This window comes from Hippocampus bargibanti, linkage group LG02 (assembly GCF_051943395.1).
Source record: "Hippocampus bargibanti isolate YZ-2025 linkage group LG02, ASM5194339v1, whole genome shotgun sequence".
In the NCBI taxonomy this organism is placed as follows: Eukaryota; Metazoa; Chordata; class Actinopteri; order Syngnathiformes; family Syngnathidae; genus Hippocampus; species Hippocampus bargibanti.
Window position 1 is genome coordinate 27,222,355 of NC_142735.1, and position 18,994 is coordinate 27,241,348.

The 18,994-nt window shown below is 44.4% G+C and overlaps 1 protein-coding gene across 7 annotated transcripts in view; it reads left to right on the forward strand.

Moving 5' to 3' along the window:
• The window catches only part of nrxn2b (neurexin 2b), a 406,291-nt gene that overhangs the window by 373,570 nt on the left and 13,727 nt on the right, over positions 1 to 18,994 (forward strand). For 6 of the 7 annotated variants that reach the window (XM_088990599.1, XM_088990595.1, XM_088990594.1 and 3 more), the window contains 2 exons: positions 11,973 to 12,144; positions 17,583 to 17,672. In XM_088990599.1, the coding sequence (XP_088846725.1) occupies positions 11,973 to 12,144; positions 17,583 to 17,672 (262 nt within the window). The remainder of the gene's footprint in view (positions 1 to 11,972; positions 12,145 to 17,582; positions 17,673 to 18,994) is intronic. The other variant, XM_088990598.1, reaches the window with a different exon arrangement.

Below are 18,994 nucleotides of genomic sequence, written 5' to 3' on the forward strand. Positions count from 1 at the left end.
GCGGCAAATGGGACGGACGATTGCAATCAACGGGGTGCGGGGAGGGGGGGGGGGGGGGGTGAGCGGAAGATGATTTATGCTAATTGGGGTGTCGCAATTATGAAAATGAAGAAACAGAGACCTTTTTGGGTGATTCATTGTCAGTATCGCGTGAGGAAAAACAATTAATTGCTCTCGCGTCTTTGTTTTGACAGCAGCCACGTGACCCTGTAAGAGAGAAGGGGGGTGTTTGATTAATTAGAGATGACCGCGCTCGTGAGGTGAAATATGCAAACAATCACTGAATGACGTGAGTGTTGACGTCTGCCTGGCGACGCGGGTTAAGACAGAATTTGAGACTATTTTGTTTATTTAATTCTGCAATGAATGAACTTGTCGGAGGGACAGTTTATCATTCTTGTCTCCTCGTTTTTTCCCCATTATTATATTATTTTATTTTTTTGACGACATCTTGACACGCTCCCAAATTAGCTTTCTTGCTACCCAGAATGCAACCCTGCAGCAAACGTGTGCGAGATCTTTGTCAAGCGCTAACATGTTCACCGGCACACACTGTCAGCTCATTAACGTCCGAATGATTAGCGTTCCTGTGACTTTGTGCAGATGTTTACCGGTGCCTCTTTTTGTGTCTCGTGCAATGTTAGGATGTGAGAACATCAAATCGGCACCTGTTCAGGCAGACAGGCAGCAGCTGGTGCAGCGAGACGCGAGCGCCATGTGTGTAAGGCTCGAACGGAGGTCAATGCAATCCCAAATGGGAGACGGAATCCAGATGCATGTGCAGTGATGTGTTTTGGCATGGAATTGACCAGATTTTGACAGTTGTTGATGATGGAAGGGTCCTTGTACTAGGTCTTAATTATAGCACAAATTAATAATAATAATAATACAGTAAAGTCTCGTTATATCGATATCGGTTATATCGATAGTACCGCTTATTACGATACTATTTTCATTTCCCTTGCACATTTCTAGTCTTTTTATGTATAATTAGTACCGTTTAGTACGATACCCGGTTATTATGATAATCCGGTTATTACGGTGCTCCTTTTCATCCCCAGCCGGCCATTTTTGTTGTTTATATCGATATATCCGTCGCGCCATTGGTCAACTTGGTCACGTGTCTTGTTACGTGAGCCGCCATCGGTCGCGCCATTGGTCGACTTGGTCACATGAGCCGCCATCGGTCGCGCTATTGGTCGACTTGGCCGTGTGACTTTGTCACGTGACACGCCATCGGTCGCGCCATTGGTCAACTTGGTCAGGTGACTTGGTTACGTGCCCAGCACCCATGTAGCAGAGCCATTTTCATTTTCAGACGCTAGCTCGTGTGTAGCAGACGAGATTGAAGTGTTTGTGTGAAAAGGTAAAAATGGGAAGCAGAAGAAGATTGATTACTTTTTTAAATTGTATACATAATACAGTAAGATGTAAGCGTTGCAGTTTCCCTGTTGTGTTATGTACATGCCCACTGTACTGTATATGAATGCAATCGTTTTTTGCAACAATGTTTCTTGTTTTGTCTGCTGAAGCGCGATGATTTTGAAAATTATTAACATTCCATACTGTGTATTAAAGGACAGCCGATGTCACTTTTCATTCAAATGCAAATAAAAATGACTTCACGCCAAGACGTCTTGCATTGCTTGTGAATCCTAACAATGGCTTCAGATTCGGATAATATGCTTTCTTGTTACACATCCAGTTATGAATATGTTTCAAATACACTGTAGTTCTGAAGATTAAAGCATACATGTTTACAATCATTAAAGAATTATATGTGCCATTTTGAGGCAACATTGGGGGAACATCTCTGACCCAAAAAAAAGGGAGCTAATGGCCAGCTCTGTTTCTTATATGGCGCTTGGCTGCCCTCTTTTGGCGGCTTTTGTTTAATGCAGTTCGGCGCAGGGTCGGATATATCGATAGTCCCGGTTATATCGATATTTTTTCGGACTCCCTTGAATATCGATATAACGAGACTTTACTGTAATAATAGTAAAGTCTCGTTATATCGATATTCTCGGGAGTTAGAAAAAATGTCAATATAACCGTACTGTCGATATATCCGTCCTGCGCCGAACTGCATTAACAAAAGCCGCCAAAAGAGGGCATCCAAGCGCCATATAAGAGACGGAGCTGGCCATTAGCTCGCCATTTTGTGCCTTTTTTTTCGGTGAGAGATGTTCCCCCAATGTTGCCTCAAAACGGCACATATAATTCTTTAATCGATTGCAAACATGTATGATTTCCTCTTCAGAGCTACAGTGTATTTGAATCATATTCATAACTGGATGTGTAACAAGAAAGTATATTATCCGAATCTGAAGCCATTGTTTGGATTCACAAGCAATGCAAGACGTCTTGGCGTGAAGTCATTTTTATTGGTGTTTTGAATTTGAATAAAAAGTGACATTGGTTGTCCTTTAATACACAGTATGGAATGTACGGTAATTTTCAAAATCATCACGCTTCAGCAGACAAAACAAGAAACATTGTTGCAAAAAACGATTGCATTCATATACAGTACAGTGGGCATGTACATAACACAACAGGGAAACTTCAACGCTTACATCTTACTGTATTATGTATGCAAGTTATCAATCGTCTTCTGCTTCCCATTTTTACCTTTTAACACAAACACTTCAATCAAAAAAGACTAGAAATGTGCACGGGAAATGAAAATAGTGTTGTTATAAGCAGTATTATCAATATAAACGATATCGATATAACAAGACTTTACTGTATATATATATATATATATATATATATATATATATATATATATATATATATATATATATATATATATATATATATATATATATATATATATACATACATACATACATATATATATATATATATATATATATATATATATATATATATATATATATATATATATATATATATATATATATATATATATATATATATATATATATATATATATATATATATATATATATATATATATATATATATATATATATATATATATATATATATATATATATATACATACATACATACATATATATATATATATATATATATATATATATATATATATATAGAGAGAGAGAGAGAGAGAGAGAGAGAGAGAGAGAGAGAGAGAGAGAGAGAGAGAGAGAGAGAGAGAGAGAGAGAGAGAGAGAGAGAGAGAGAGAGAGAGAGAGATTTTATCCGTCACCCAGCGTAGTGACATTTGTCGTGAGAATTGGAAGGACAACGGCGATTGCCCTCCTTTTTTTGTACATCCACATCACATACAGCAGAAAGTTCGAAAAGGATTTGCGCTGCAGCTTTTGTATCTGCGTAGGAGTGACAGGAAGGCAGATGGAGCAGGCGAAAGGCAAATGAAGCAAGGAGCGGAAAAACAATGGCGAAGGAAAACATTTTCCCCCCGATTTCCCGCAAAGGTCACAGTCGTTCTTTCCCTTTTCAGCCATGCGGCAGGGGTGAAAACGCTCCGCTCGCCTTAAGCCACATGCGCTGTTACACCATCAAAGTGTTAAAAAAATCAAAAGGAATGGGGGGAGTGAAGAAGTAATCTCCGGTTTAAGTTTTTTTTCATTGTGTATTCACCCCCCGCCCCTCATTCACACACCCCTCCATGTGCTTCCGCCAGCCTGGCAAACGCAACATGCAAACCGGAGATGAAATGAGACAAGGAAGCCGGCTTTATCTCCACATGTGCCGCACTCCCGAAAAACAAAATCGCGTCACTGTTTACGCCATCAAAGCCCGTTCTTCATCTCGCGTTCGTTCCCAAGAGGCACCTGCGATGCAGCTCGCACCCGCACAATGTCTCACAAAGTGAACGCTCACTAATTATTTCGGATGGGAATGTACACAACCAGACGATGCCGGTGACTCTTGGCAAAATAAAAGCGAAATTTGGGAGTGCTTGGTGAAGCTGTTTCGTTTTGTACTGCAAATTAATTACATGGATTATGAACAAGGTAAAGAGACGACTCCCGGGGGGGGCACGCATGTGTTGTACGTTCATGTGTCTGATCCCCCTGGCGCGCGAGTATGTACTTGTCGTCGTTTTCACACATTTTTTGAACCGCAATTTATCCTCGTGGGGATGCCTGCGGCACGTGTCAAGGGAACGTAGGAGGGAGCTTTGTATGCGTTTTGATCAGGGGTGTACCTAATGTTTTGGCCAGTGACTGGAGTCCCTTTGAGTCTTGAATTTCGACAAGTTGGGATTTAATTCAGAGCATGCCGCAGATGTGCTCTTATTTTCAATGGGGAAAAGTAGATCCTTGAAGCAACTCATATTCTTTATCCTCTGCAAGTAGTTGAGACCCATGTAGACATCGATATGGCCGTCTGGCAATCTACTGCCATAGGGTGGCCAGGTTTGGAACAAGTGACAGAGCTCACGTGATGGTCTTTATTTCTCGATTGGGTTCTATTTTCATTTTCTGGCGTAAGCCTATGTGGGTATCGTGCGGGGCAAAGCGACAGCTTTTTTTGCAGAGCAGAATGGAAAGCAGCCAGTTGGCTAACACGCTATTAAGATGTTGAGATGTCGGGCGGCGTGCGTTAAGGTGACTGGCAGAGATCGCAAAAACACATCAAAAAGTTGTCCGGTTTAGCAAAATGGCGAGTGAAAGCCGCCGTCCACACATTCTCCCCGTCACGAGACATCGGCTGATCGTACCGGCAATTGAGCCCTCGCGACGCTCGCTTTGGGTGTTTTACGTAATGTCGCCGTTCCAGAATGGGAGATTAGCCCCCTGCTGCTCCGCCGGCGCCCAATGTTTTGCTCTCGCTCTGCGAGGCCTGGTGCCTGCGGCATGTGGGGGCGACGGAAATTACCCTCGCAGAAGAGATGCGAAGAGCTGATACGGCAGCAAGACATCAGGTTCAGTGAGTGCATTTTGGGATGTCTGACAAAAATAGTAATCCCTATCTCAGAATATCATAAAATTTCAGAGCTGGCGGATCTGATTATCTCGTTTTACTCCAGAGCAGGGGTTGAGAACCTTAAAAGCCATAAAAGTAAACTATTTAGAAATGTAAAAAAAAATCCAGCCAAACGAATGAAAGTCAACTTGCCAGGTCGACAGGCGAAGCTACTGCTAGCTAGCCTGCACACCACTCATTACGCTTGCACGCTTGCCTTCTGCTGTCTCTTGCAGAAGTATATTCTCACAGAAGTATATTAATGCTAACGTTCGCATGGGGCTTGTCAAATTGCCACTGATATTCAACTGTTTCATTCCTGGTATTGTTTCATTGCAAATTAGAATTATGGCAGAACGTTTTCTCTCCACTTCTCTTTTTATGCGTCAGGCTTATTTAAAAGGGGGCGTTTTCCTATTTCGACATCAACGGCCATAGGTCAGTATCATCCACTCAAAATTGCGCTTTCCGCCAACTGCTGCCCAAAACAGGAAATGAACAGCAAAAAAGCGAGAATGTGTATTTAGTTTTATCGGCGAGCCAGATGCAATCATCAAAAGAGCCATATATGGCTCGCGAGCCATAGGTTCCCGACACCTGCTCCAGAGGCTCATGAATACGCCAGCTCTTTTCCTCTTCAACCATAAGTAAGATACAGTATGTTTGTTTTGTTTCAGACAAGATTAATTGATTGAGATCAGTCTACATGTCTGATTAAATTAGCGTAGGAGATGACATATAAAATCACGATCACAAAATCAGAATGCGCGTCTTGATTCTTTTGTCCTTGCCAACCTCCTTCTGAAGAACCCATAAAATTCTCACCACCCCGGCCGGGCGCCGTTGTTCCAAAAGTGCCCCCGAAGGATCATCATCAAGGTTTGTGAACATTCGTTGAATCAGAATATGTTTCAAAATCGGCCCAATTTACTTCCCCAACCTCACCTTTCCAATTTTTTCCACCGCAATCACTGAAAACTCTCCGAGTACGCTCACAACATCATTCTTATTCTATCCAGAACAGGGATTTTTGCAAGGTCATATTTGAGCTTTTTTTTCTTTCTTTCTTTCTTTCTTTCCTTCTTTTTTTGATGTAAAAGATGTGAGGAGTGCGGAAAACCCGAGTGAAACCTGGTTTTCCACTTCATTCAACATTCGGATGAATACGCTAGCATTTCCCGGTCGGCATCGCCTGACAACTCCAACCCATTAGGTGGCTACTAAAAAGTAGTTGAGACGCTTACATACCGCACACCAGGAACCCCCTCCCCCCACCCCGACTCAAAGAAGCACTGGCTTGACGCCGCTGTCATGATATCCTGACACCCACCCGCACTGGGAAAAAGCGCTAATGTTGCAGAACACAAACGCTGATCCGCCACCAAGCTGACGGGAGAGTGAGTTTGACGGATATTTACAGTTTTAATAGCGTAGATTGAATTAATTCTCCTGCCAAAGGTGCTGTGATTATTCTAAGCCGCCTAGCGCGAGGGCTGCTAATGGAGATGATCCCGTGGTATTCCCGCTCCACGATTTTATTCATTATATAAATATTTTTTTTTTCCGTTCCTGCAGCTAAAAGATATCAACTGCCGCAATTCAATTTCGAATCGATGTGCTTCACTACTCTTCCCCCTACTGATCGTATTCCCTATTCAGGTCCTCAGGATCAGTATTGAGTTTCAGAGCTCACCCGGTTGGAGAGATGGCGGACGGGGAGTTCATAACAGAAGGTTATTGATTAAGTAGCTCCCGACTGTGAGGGAGGAGTACTTTTTGCCATTTAGCCCTCATCATGGAGTGTGATCATTTGTGTCTGTCAAAGTGTCGCTAAATGCAGCGCCGTCTGTCTTGGTGGGCTTTCAACCTGCATGCACCGGGCTGACGAATTGATTCAATGTCGACGCGCTTGAATTAACGTGTCTCAATATATCACTTTACTCTCTCGTCACGTGATCAACATTCAGTACTGTCACAGAACTATCGTATCTGGATAACCCAAACGCTTGCACGGTTCTCTTAAAGGACAACCTACGTCACTTTTTTGTTTTTTAACTGACACCAGAAAAACATTTTATAGCATTGCGAGTGAATCAAAACAATGGCTTCAGATTCGGAGAATATGCTTTCTTGTTACACATCCAATTATGAATATTATTCAAATAGTTCTGAAGAGGAAAGCATACAAGTTTGCAATCGATTAAAGAATTTATTTTTGCCATTTTGAGGGCAACATTGGGGGAAAATCTCTCACCCAAAAAAAGAGGCACAAAATGGTGACCTCCTGTTGCCACCTCCGTTTCCACAAACTGATAAATTCCATATATGGAGCTTGGACGCCCTCTTCTGGCCTTCTGGCGGCTTTTGGGTGCAACATGAGGTCCCCAGACCAAACAGGTATAGCAAAATACATTGATGTGATGGAAGGACCGCTACAATGCGTCTTTTTTACGGTCAAGGGGGGGTCCTTTAGTGATGTCACGTACGGACTCGTCACCAACTCAAAAACAAGACTTCCTGAATATTCATACGCTCAGTAGATGTCATTTGAAGCCATTTTACAAATTATGGACACAACTTGTCTGAAGACGTCGGTTGTCCTTTAAAGCAGAGTTCGCAACCCAAAATGTTGAACGAGCCATGTTGGACCAAAAATAGGTAATACAAATATGTATTATTTTTTTCCTTTCGGTTTTTTCCTTCAGGGGTGGCCACAGCGAAGCAGTGTCCTCCATCTTCAGAGGTTTGATTGGCATGTTTGTTTTGGCCAAGCTTTTACATCGGATGCCCTTCCTGACACAACTCTCTGTATTTATCCGGGCTTGGGACCGGCACAATAAGACACTGGCTTGTGTCCCCTTGTGGCTACAGAATAAGCTACTCTATGAACTTAATAAAGATGAAGATGCTCAACAAAAGACCCCCAAGCACAAAACGGTCATCAACATTGCAATTAAGTAAAATTTGATGACACTGCTCTGATCTGACCATGACAAATATGTCTGAAGGAACAAAAAATATTCACAATTTTACAGCATTTTAAAACATTAAGAATGTTTGTGTCATGGTTGTCCTACAGCAGGGGTCGGGAACCTTTTTGACTAAGAGAGCCATAAAAGTAAAATATTTAGAAATGTTTTTCAGTGAGAGTCACACGCATGCGCACATACAAACGCTCGCGTGCGCGCGCACACACACACGCGCACGCGCGGCCACTTTTCAACAAAATATCAGAATGTATGATTTTAAATAACTTTGTGATAGTACTCACCGTTAACATGAATGGTCTTCCGTTCCTCGTGATTGGTAAAAATCCAGGCAAACGATCGGAATGAAATTCAATTTGCCGGTCCAGAGGCGAAGTTACTACTAGCTAGCCTGCACACGGCTCATAAGCTTCCACACTTGCTATCTGCAATCTACTTCTCGCAGAAGTATGTTGATGCTAACGTTAACATGGGGCTTGTTAAAATGTCACTGACATTCGACTGTTTCATCGATGCTATTGTTTCATTGCAAATTAGAATCAGAACATTTTCTCTCCTCTAATGCTCCGGTGCATTCATGCTGAAGTGCACTAGTTGGGCTCATTTAAAGGGGCGTTTACCTGTTTCAACATGACGGCCACTATCATCCAATCAAAATGGCGCTTTCGGCCATTCTAGATCAGTGTCATCCAATCAAAATTGCGCTTTCCGCCAACTGCAGCCCCAACGGGAAATGAACGGCGAAAAAAACGACAATGTGTTTAGTTTTATCGGCGAGCCATATGCAATCATCAAAAGAGCCATAGGTTCCCGACCCCTGTCCTACAGCATCCATTTTTTTCCATGTTCAAACATTTTTGAAAAAGCTACGGAGAGCCACTAGGACGGCGCTAAGGAGCTGCAGCAGCTCTGGAACTTTTTTGTCGTCCCTAACTGAATTTGGGCTCCTTCACAATTGACCCGTCTCAAAACGAATTCACTGGACTTGCAAAATATAATTAGGATTCGACCAAGTGTAACTTTTTTTATTCTAAAAAATGAAACATCCTCCTTTTAAAGAAACTTGAAATAAAGACGATCAGTGACAAACTAGTGATTGGTAAAAACGTCCTTGAGAGAGACAGAGATGGCAAACATCCATTTGCTTTGAGTTCTGCGCTGTTTCTGTAGACGCCGCAGACTGCTCGGTGCAGTTTGCTGCAGTTCCCCAGTGTACAGTCTCCTCCTCATCTCACTCTCGAGGGCCCACATCCAGAAAGCAAGCTTGTTTTTAACATTTGTTGTTGTTTCTGCACACGCGGTAAACAGAGAAAAAGGGTCTATAGCATTGCAGAAGAGTGTATGACAAAATGTAATTTCTCTCATTTTGTGCTCGCAAGAACAGTATTTTTCTGTCTTAAGGTTTACTCTTGATCTCATCTGGATTTGGATCTTGACTAAAAAAATTGCAGACCATACCTTGACTTGGACTTTGACCTTTGTGACGCGACTACATCCCTGGTCGTTGATAAACTTTATTAGCATAGCACCTGTCATACCTCAAAATGTAGCATAAAGTCATTACTTGGGATGTTGTCTTCAAATATGGACTGGATGCGTTTTTGAGTCTGTTTTCAGAACATTTTTCAGTGGCCAATAACAACAAGTCTAAATGATCTATGGTCGGACTTAGATCCAATCACAAGAAGGAGGCATGTCATATCTATCACGATCTGGTTAGCAACCAACGGGTGGCACTGTCGGCCCCGCCGGCACCTTCACAGGTGTTGGTCGCTCCAATCCGTGGCAGACTGTCACGTTCTGGTTGGCGACCAACGGATAGCGCTGATGGCCCCGCCATCAGTTGCACAGGTTGTTGGTCGTCCTCATCAGTGGCAGTTAAAAGGACTCCCAGCACGACCATTCAGGGTCGGGTCATTGCATTGTACTGTGAATGTGGTTGCTTCACACTGTCAGGTTTGTTTCATCTTGGGAGATTTTTACTTGTGGTTTTCCTTGATACTTTTCCGTTCGGATGACTTTGATGTTTTAGATTTTGTTCCTGCTTACTTTATTTTAATACAATTAGTCAAATACAACCTGCTGCTCCCTCCTGCATGCTTATTTGGGATCCACAAACATCACCACCTCGCAAACCGTGACAACATCCACCGATGACAAAAGTCACACTACACGCCCCATGGCATCGGCTAAATGTGATCTAAGGAATTTGGGCCCAAAAAATTTGTGGAAGTCTAGCGGATATTCTCAGATATTCTGAGCGTTTCGCTCTGTTCAGCCACAAGGACCATTGATCTGTGAGATGCAGTCTTCCTTTGGGATTCCCGATTCTGGGAGCAATGCCAATCTTTTCCCAGCTCAGCATATCTTGTTTGAACTGGGAAACGTCTGGGAAGCTCTTGAGCTCTCCATCATAGATTTCCACAGAAGCATTCAGTGGATGGGTGGGCTTCGTTTCCGTCATCAGTTCACCTCCTAAGCTGATCCATATTATGGAAAACTTCAGTTGTATCTTTTGAATACTTTGTCCTAGGCTGAATAATACGGATTTTGAGACGAAAATAGGCATTTGGAGGCCTATAATTCCAACAGTGATGTTTCTGTCCATTAATATACTCTCCAACCTCTGCACTTATTTACTTAATTACTTAATTTACTCATTACGACTCTGTTAATGTTACGGTGGTTGATATTTTGTTTCTTTAAAACAGCGAATGGTCTCCTAAGCAAGAGTCACATCATTTACTTGGGAGCATAGCGAAGGCGGCAAATAGAGATAAATCAGATGGCGTTGGATTGCTACCAGAGGATGGCCCCACCCGCGAACGGGTTTGACCTTACGTGTGCAAAAGAGGGCTAATATTGCTCACCATATTTACACCCTTGCGTGCAACTGAAACGCAGTTCCGCTTCCATGACTCCGTAAATGGTTTTGACCTTTGGTCCGAATCACGACAGGAAGCCAGTATGAGATGTGATTGTTTGTGGGTGAATTCAAAGCAATGACAATTGGAGATGGCGAGCGTCAGCGTGGGGGTAAGCCCCCTCATGCACACTCTGGGTCCCCACAAGTCCACTCCGCTCTTTCAAAGTGGATATCATGCTGATGTGTGGATGTAACAAATCCAATTTGATGACTTTGCAGGGTTGATCGTTTTGGGAGCTGACTTAAGCTGTCAATTGCCTGGTGTGTGAAGGTGGTGAAGCCTCACACAGCTATTGGACAATTAGAACATTGATAGCATTTCTGCAGTCTGCTTCCCGGGCTTGCACAGACTCTCAATACCAAAATCAGTGGAACATTTCTCATAAATAATATGAATAATACATTTCATTTATAAGCGCCTTTCAAATTTCTCAAGGTCACTTTACAGTCACAGGATAAGTTCTATGGGTGAGCAGCGGCACACTGGCGCGTGTGCCAGTGTTCGCTCAACCCGGAAGTCACTCAAATAGATAGAAAACTAGCTAGGTAATAAAAATAATAAAAATACATTGTATTTGTAAACACCTTTCAAAACTCTCAAAGATATAGCTAATAGATAGCGAGCTTGCTAGATAGCTAGCCAGCCAGCCAGATAGCTAATAGATAACAAATAGATAGAAAATAGCGAACTTGCTAGGTAGCTAGCTAGATAGGTAGACAGCCAGCGAGATAAATAGCTGGATAGCTAGATAAATAAAAAGAAGTCAAGAGAGGAAAAAAGAAATAACAATAAAGTGAAGAGAAAAGACAAGAAATGCTAAATAGGACGAAAGAAAGTAGGGGGAAAAGAAAAAAAATGCACATTTGAACAGCCGGACAAAATGGCCACCGCAGGAAAAAAGGAAGATCAGCGCCAACACCAAGAGCTGACTGTTTGTCCAGCAGTCGATCGTATTTCAGCGTCAAGTTGGCGGTTTGTTTCTTCATGGCCGAAACGTCGCCGTCACCTTTAGCATGTTAGCTACGCTAGCTAGGATCGTTTCGCCTAGTATGTACTAAACACTGGTATCGAGTGCCGATTGTTCCTTATTTTTTCACCTTTCACCAACAACTCTGCCGTCGACCTCTGTCTTCAGGAGAGGGGAAGGATCGGCGTGATCTTCAACGTGGGAACAGACGACATTGCCATTGAGGAGAGCGCGGTGATGGTGAGCGACGGCAAATACCACGTGGTGCGCTTCACGCGCAGCGGCGGTAACGCCACGCTCCAGGTGGACAACCAGCCCGTCATTGAGCGATTCCCCTCAGGTAGGCGCGTTGCCCTTCATGCCTGGACACCTTATCAGAGATGACATACTAACGGAAAGCTTTTTTTCCCTTTGCAAGTACCACAATGGGGAGAGAAATGCAGGCGCAGCAAATTCTATAGTTCACATGGAAAAATGAGCTGTCAGAGAATATTCTTTGGAGCTTTTTACTGTTATGACTCTGATTGTTACATTTCTTCACTGACTGGGAGAAATCAACCTGATTATGCTGCTCCTACCTGAGACGTTACTCTCCAAAGTCAGTTCTGAATGAACTGACTTGAAAAAAAAAACAAAAAAACAATGTTTTTAGCAAATGCCTGCCCCAAAAGATAAAAGCGGTTCATTTTTCAGCCTTGATGAGTCACTACGAGCCGCACAGTTCTATTTTGGCCTCACCAGCGACGCTATATCTGGGCGCGTGTTGCATTTCTCTCACAATTGTGTTTACCTCATCTTGCGTGGTTGTTTAAAAGGAAGACGTTTCCTGTCTCGTTTGCCCTATAAAGTGGGCGGTATTACGCCGTCAAGAGTCAAATATCAAAAGCAGGAGAAAGTCGTTTGACAGTTTGTTTGCCAACAAATCGCAGAGCACATAAACATCTGCATTCACATTCACACTGAGTGACAAATTTGAATCTCCTGTGAACCGAGGGGGCATATTTTCGGAATGTGGGTGGAAACTGGAGTACCTGGTGAAAACCCACACACGCAGAAACGCAGAGAACATGGAAACTCCACAAAAGAAAACCGGAACTGGAATTGAACCTCTGTACTGTGAGGCGGAAGTGCTAACCAGTCGATCACTGCGCCTCCGTTGATATATTCAACATATATTTGTCATCTAGATTTGGACTTGTTATTGCCTGACTGCGAGATGACGTTCTTCCGTCACTACAGCGATGTGACATTTGTAGCCTTTATTTTGACGTTGACATCAGTGGCGTAGCATCGCTAATCTGTCAGTGCCCCGAGGCCCGACGGAAGATGATGGTTTTTACTTGGCCCCCCCCTACCCAACCTTCTCACCAAGAAATCTGAGGATCCTGGCTAACATTATCAAAAGAGCGCCATGTACTTTGCATTCTTTTTCTTCCACATTAGCTTCGTTCGTGCTTTTGTCAATCTCCCCTTTCTGGATTCCTCCGCTGATCAAAAGAATGGTGCTTTTAGTCGTTTATCGGCTGGCAAGATGAGTCCTGTTCTCGCATTTGAAGAGCCGCAAAAAGCTTTGAGAGGATGATAATGAAATTAACAGGAAAAGGAAGGCCTGAAGGGGTGTGGTGCTCCTCTCATTCACACTCCAATCTATTTCCAGGCCATTGCTTGAGAAGCGGTATTCAAGGGAGCAAACACCTCGCACTGGGGGCTTGAGGTGCTGGGGGAGGGAACGGGAGGGGTAGATGAAGACTCATCTCCCTCGCCGAGGCAGTAAATGTGTGGCGACGGGGCGCGAATCAAACTAGTTCCTGTGACCCACATCGGATCATTTGATATTCTAAGTGGAGAAAACACTCCAACGCAGAGACTTTTGGGAACAGACACACACAACTCTTTAATTCCTATCCCCATCTTTACCGGAGTAATTTTTGTTTTGGCCTTTGCGGAACGCCCGGCCCAAAATGCCCAAGTCAGCAGATTGAGTGCAAGATGTCGCCGGTGAAGAAGGGCAGTTCTCATCCATCTAAAAGAAAAGTTGTGGTGAAATCACTGTCCCGCTGGACTCTTCTGACCGGCTGGTGACTCCCTCGCTGGAGTCGTTGGCCTGGCTTAATACATTGTGCTCTCAAGAAGTCACTTTTGGGATTCCTTTCCTTTTTCCTCAACGGCTTTCCAAGAGTCTGACAAAATCCCGGAGGGGCGGAAAAAAGGTACCGGTGTTATCCTTCACAAGAAAGATGCTGACAAGGTCTCTCCCCACCCCACCCACCTCCCCCCACGTAACTCACCACGAACCTGCACTTTAATCTCAAATATGTTGAAGATCGCTCTTAGGCGATGATTCGGCGCGACAGAAAAGGAGGCTGACAGCAAACATGGCCGCCACACGTCAAGCACTTTTAATGGCATAGCAACACATCTCCTGATGGCCTCCGTGACATGATGTGTGCCAACATTATCTGTGGCAAAACAAGTGTGTGGGGGGGTGAAAAAAGGTGTCACGGGAGCAGCCAGCCAGTTAATCCAGTGTGTCAGGTGTCACTGGTGGTTCCTTCACCAGCTCGTTTTCTTTTCTAACCTTCTGCGAAGCCAAAGTGACAGAGGCAGACTTTCGCTTTCAGCCTCCCGCTAACCCCTCAACCTCCTTCCGCGAGCTAAGGCTTCTTCGGTCTTTACTTTTTAGCGTTTTTAGTCTGAAACACTGTGGGGACAAAGTTGTAAATTGTGTGTTAATTGTTCTGAGTTTTGTTTTTGTTTTTGCACTCTGCTTTGTGTGTTTTTTTTTCTCCTTTCATGAGGCACCCAGCTATCCAGTGGCCTTCTAAAGGGGGAAATGGGGGTGAAGGCATCCCTAAGGATATTCTTTCTGTCTTGAAAATGCACTTAAAAGCATTCAGGACTGCGAGCTAAATGGTAAAAAGAACACGTGGGCTTTTTTGAAGGTTGGACACAATTTGTAACATTTCTTTTTGGGTTACTGGTTTTTACCCCAAGCTTGGGAAGGACTTGTGTGCTTGCCCATTGGACTGACTTATCCCAATATCTGTTGAGTTGACGTAGATGTGTCTTGGTGAACCCCTTTGCACTCAAAAAGTCTTTCAGAAGATCTCTACTTATATTTTGGGCAGACGCTCTGAATTCTGAAGGCTGTTTTGGTTTTGTGCGACTTGTTCTGATGGCCTCATACGCACTTGAACAATTCCTCCAAGCGAGGGCCCGCGGACGACGGAGCCACAGAAACTGCGAGGTGGCGTCGAGGGCGGGAAGGGAGATTGACGGAGCGGGGAACGATCGCTTGGGGGGTCAAATTAAGACGGGATGCCTCCAGAGGAGGGCAAGATGAAAGGTGGTGAGGATCCCGTTGAAAGAAAAAAAAAATAAATCAAACTTGCTGCCGGCTCGAGAGCAGCGGCACAGATGAAAGAAAGATGAGCACGTGTGGGTCGAAAGCATGCGCCGGCGTAGCTGGAGTGGGCGGAGTGTTTACACCGTACAAAGCCATGCCTCCCCTGGGAACCTTTTCATCCATTTTCAGCCTTGAAAAGCCACCTTTTCCCGTGCCCTAGAATCATTTTGTTTGTATGATTTCACTCCTCCACACGGAGATGTGAAACGCCGCCGGAGCCACTGCTCTGCTCTGCTCTCGACGAAAGCAATCCATCTAAAGTTACCAAAATCAAGAAGGCAATGAGGCCGGACTGACAAGGAGGGGGGTTGGGCTGCTTTGGCAGCGAGCGAGAGAGCCGGATGGCCACCGGCCAATGGCCTACTAACGTAATCTCCACCCGGCCTGATGGATTTCCGATGTGGGTGTCCTGCGCAAGGACACTTGGCTGACCTCGGTGCGACATGATATAAAACTGGCTCTTTGAAAAGTCTGAGCACTACCGGGCATGCGCATTGGGTTCCAATTTTATTTGTTTGACTTACAATCTGAAATCACTGAAAGGATATAAAAAGCAAATCCAAGTGCAAGACTGAGAAAGAAGTTGGCTAGACCCTCTTGGATTCCCAATGCATCATTAACCATTGTTGTGTTTTTCAAAAAGTGGTCCCCTGGGATGGAATTTTGTTTTGTTACATGGGAGGGGCAGTGGGTGAAGGGGGTTACAATCTCATGTCACCGTTTTGTTTGTTTGCACGGTTTCCACCGGTCACTTTTGTCAAGCACAAATGCGTTTTTACGATCCCAGAGAATAAATTTGCGTTGTGGAAGTGTGCCCTTCCTGTCCTACACCTTGGCTTCCCATGGGTGTCATACAATCAGCGTGCCCTCGACCTGCCCCTCAGGATCTGGAGATGGTCTTTGGAGCCAGCGCAGCACAAGGAAAAGATAACGCAAGCTGAGTGACATCTAAAAACTCAAAACTGAAGCAAGGAAGTCACCCTGAGTGAGTATGTGACATTGAGGACCTTATCTAGAATTTTCTGCCCATTTGCCAAAGTGTTCAACGGCCCAGAGGTCTGACTTTTTGTCACTGTTTGACAAAACCCAGCAGGAGGCACAATTAATTCACCCCCCAATTAGTTTGCCGCCTCAATGGAAACCAAAAGCAGACCTTTGAGATCCTCAGGAGCACCGCGACAACCTGGAACAATCGTCAGGGCTTTGTATCCCGCCGAGCGATCTGCCTACACTTTTCTCGCAACACCAATGTGCACAATCTTCATTCCTCCTTCCTCCTTTTCTTTCCCAACATTGTACCGTGTGAGCTCGCAGACACTGGCTTCCTGTCAAATGGAGTTGGTGGGGGTAGAGAGCCCCCTGGGGAATGGAAGGGGGTAGTGCAGAATGTAGAGGCAGCCTCCTTTGGATCACTGCAGCAACGCTTCGGTTTCCTGCAGCGGATAGGGTCCTCATTTGTGTCGGAAGATGAATCCAGATCTCACAGGGCAAAAAATCAGAGGATGGCTGATTCATGTAATTCTTCATGACACACAGCTGATTCACATCATTATTTGTGATTCACAGCAAAACATAATAAGACCTCTGACCTGGTTACCGCATAAGATCGAACGGACTGTCGTGACGGCGAGGTTGGGAGAAGCTCTTAAGGGCTTTGCGGTGCGGGAGTGACACAGGCTAACCGGAGAAGCGTTGATTTCGACAATGGTCAGAAAGGGGCGGGGCTTGGAATCAGAATCAGAATCATCTTTATTATTATAAGTATGTAGAACACACAAGGAATTTGTTTCCGGTAGAACATGCTGCACTAGTATCGTCGTCAAAAAACTGCTAAGTGGCACTATACAGTTCCATTTTGGCTACTGTTGAAAGAGTTCAAAGAAGGGTGCATCCGTTAAATGTTGATCTAACCAAATGTCTTCCTTGAAACAACCATGTTGGATTGCCGAACGAGAACCGTTTACAGTTTTGTTCACCAAGCGCAATTATCCCGTTAGCCTCACAACGGCTTTGCCGTGCTCACGCGACGGCAAAATGCATTGAAATGTGCGACGGGCTTGAATGCTGTCAGCTGGCACTTCTACTAAATGCAAACTGTCTAAATCATTGATAAAACTACCTGACGTCTTCGTGAATTAAAAGCATATAAAGACGTGCTAACTCGATTGTGATTGACGCAATCCAACAAGAGAAGCCCCAAGATATCGTCAATGCTCGTGTGCTCCTATCTAAAACCTTTTAACGCACATAACTTTTCTGCTAAACATTTGCCATGTTGCCCTTTCTAACCTGTCACTTTTTAACTTCCAGATTTTCCTTTGTCTTATGATTGACTTGTAACCTCTCCTAATTTCTCTCCAAATTTCTTAAAGGGAACTTTGATAATGAGCGCCTGGCTATTGCCAGACAAAGAATCCCATACCGCCTCGGTCGGGTAGTTGACGAGTGGCTACTCGACAAAGGTAATAAAAAACACTTTAACTCCACTAATGAACTACCGCTAACCTCCGCTCTGGGAGAGATGCAGAACCATGTGACCCGGGGCCCCGCCCAATCCCTCACCCCCTTTTCCATACTCAAATCCAACCAATGAGTCAAGTTCAAAGTCTCGCAAAGTGGCACAATCACTATTTCATTTCACACGGGCGAGCAGATCCTAAAAACTGGGACTGCATCTCTTCAGAGAACTAACCCCCAAATAACCTGACATAACCTCCCCTTTAAAAAAGGACTATTTGTGTCATTACTGTGTCTTTTGTTGGATGAATGTGACTATTAACAATATATCGGGAACGACACGAGAAAGTCACTAAAAGTTAAAGGGACTGTCCAAAGTCATGCTCGTTTAACCCTTTGAGGACTGAGGGTCTCGCCTGCCCACCACCACGGGATGGTGCTCGAATCTGACAAGCCAAAGAATTATTTGCATACGAGACCCCAGTCTCGCGCCGTCGCACAAACAGGATGACGGCCAGCAATTGTCACCGACCGTTTCCGACACAAATCCCAATCAGAAGCGGCTCGGGGAGATTAAAGTCGAGCCGAGCGGCGGATCAATAAGAGATGACTCGCCCGCTTGCCGAACGATTTGCGTTCGCGCCACCAGACGCGCCTGAATTATTCCCTTTCATCTTCAGAGGAGAGCGTCGGGATCGCGTGAGGAAAGAATGAGGTCCCCCCGCAACCCCTTGAGCGCCGTACATCGGTCGAGGTGTTTGCTTATTGGATACGATGGCGCGGGGGTAGCATCCAGCGAGCACTCAAAGGGTCCTCAACGGAATCGAACTACCTAACACGCTAACCGCCGAGGGCTTCTCACGTCGGAGCGATTGGACACGTCTTTGCTCTGGAAAGCCCTCGGTTTTAACCCTTTTATAAATGTCTTCTAAACACCCTTCGGCTCAGGGAAAAAAGCGAACCAAAATCCGAACTGACTCTAAAAACCTTCGGGTGTCGTCCTCTCATGAACACAAAATGACTCAGAGGGTTAAAAGAAAGAAATTATGAATATGATTTTTCCTTTGCTGTCCCTTTAACGTTTATTGTTTTCACCACTGAGAAAATGGAGCATGTTTTGTGTTGCCATGTTTGAATTCTTGTGAGTGATCCTGAACGGTTACCAAGATGGTAAAGGAGCTTGGATCATTCCCCAAATGGTCCAGGTTTTGGTACCAGCCGCCCGGGTTTGTTGTCATGATATCAGTGCCTCAAACTTTTGACCCGGTGCCTTAAACCATTAGCCACACATTAAAGGGGTGGCCCCTCCCCACAAACCTACTCGGCC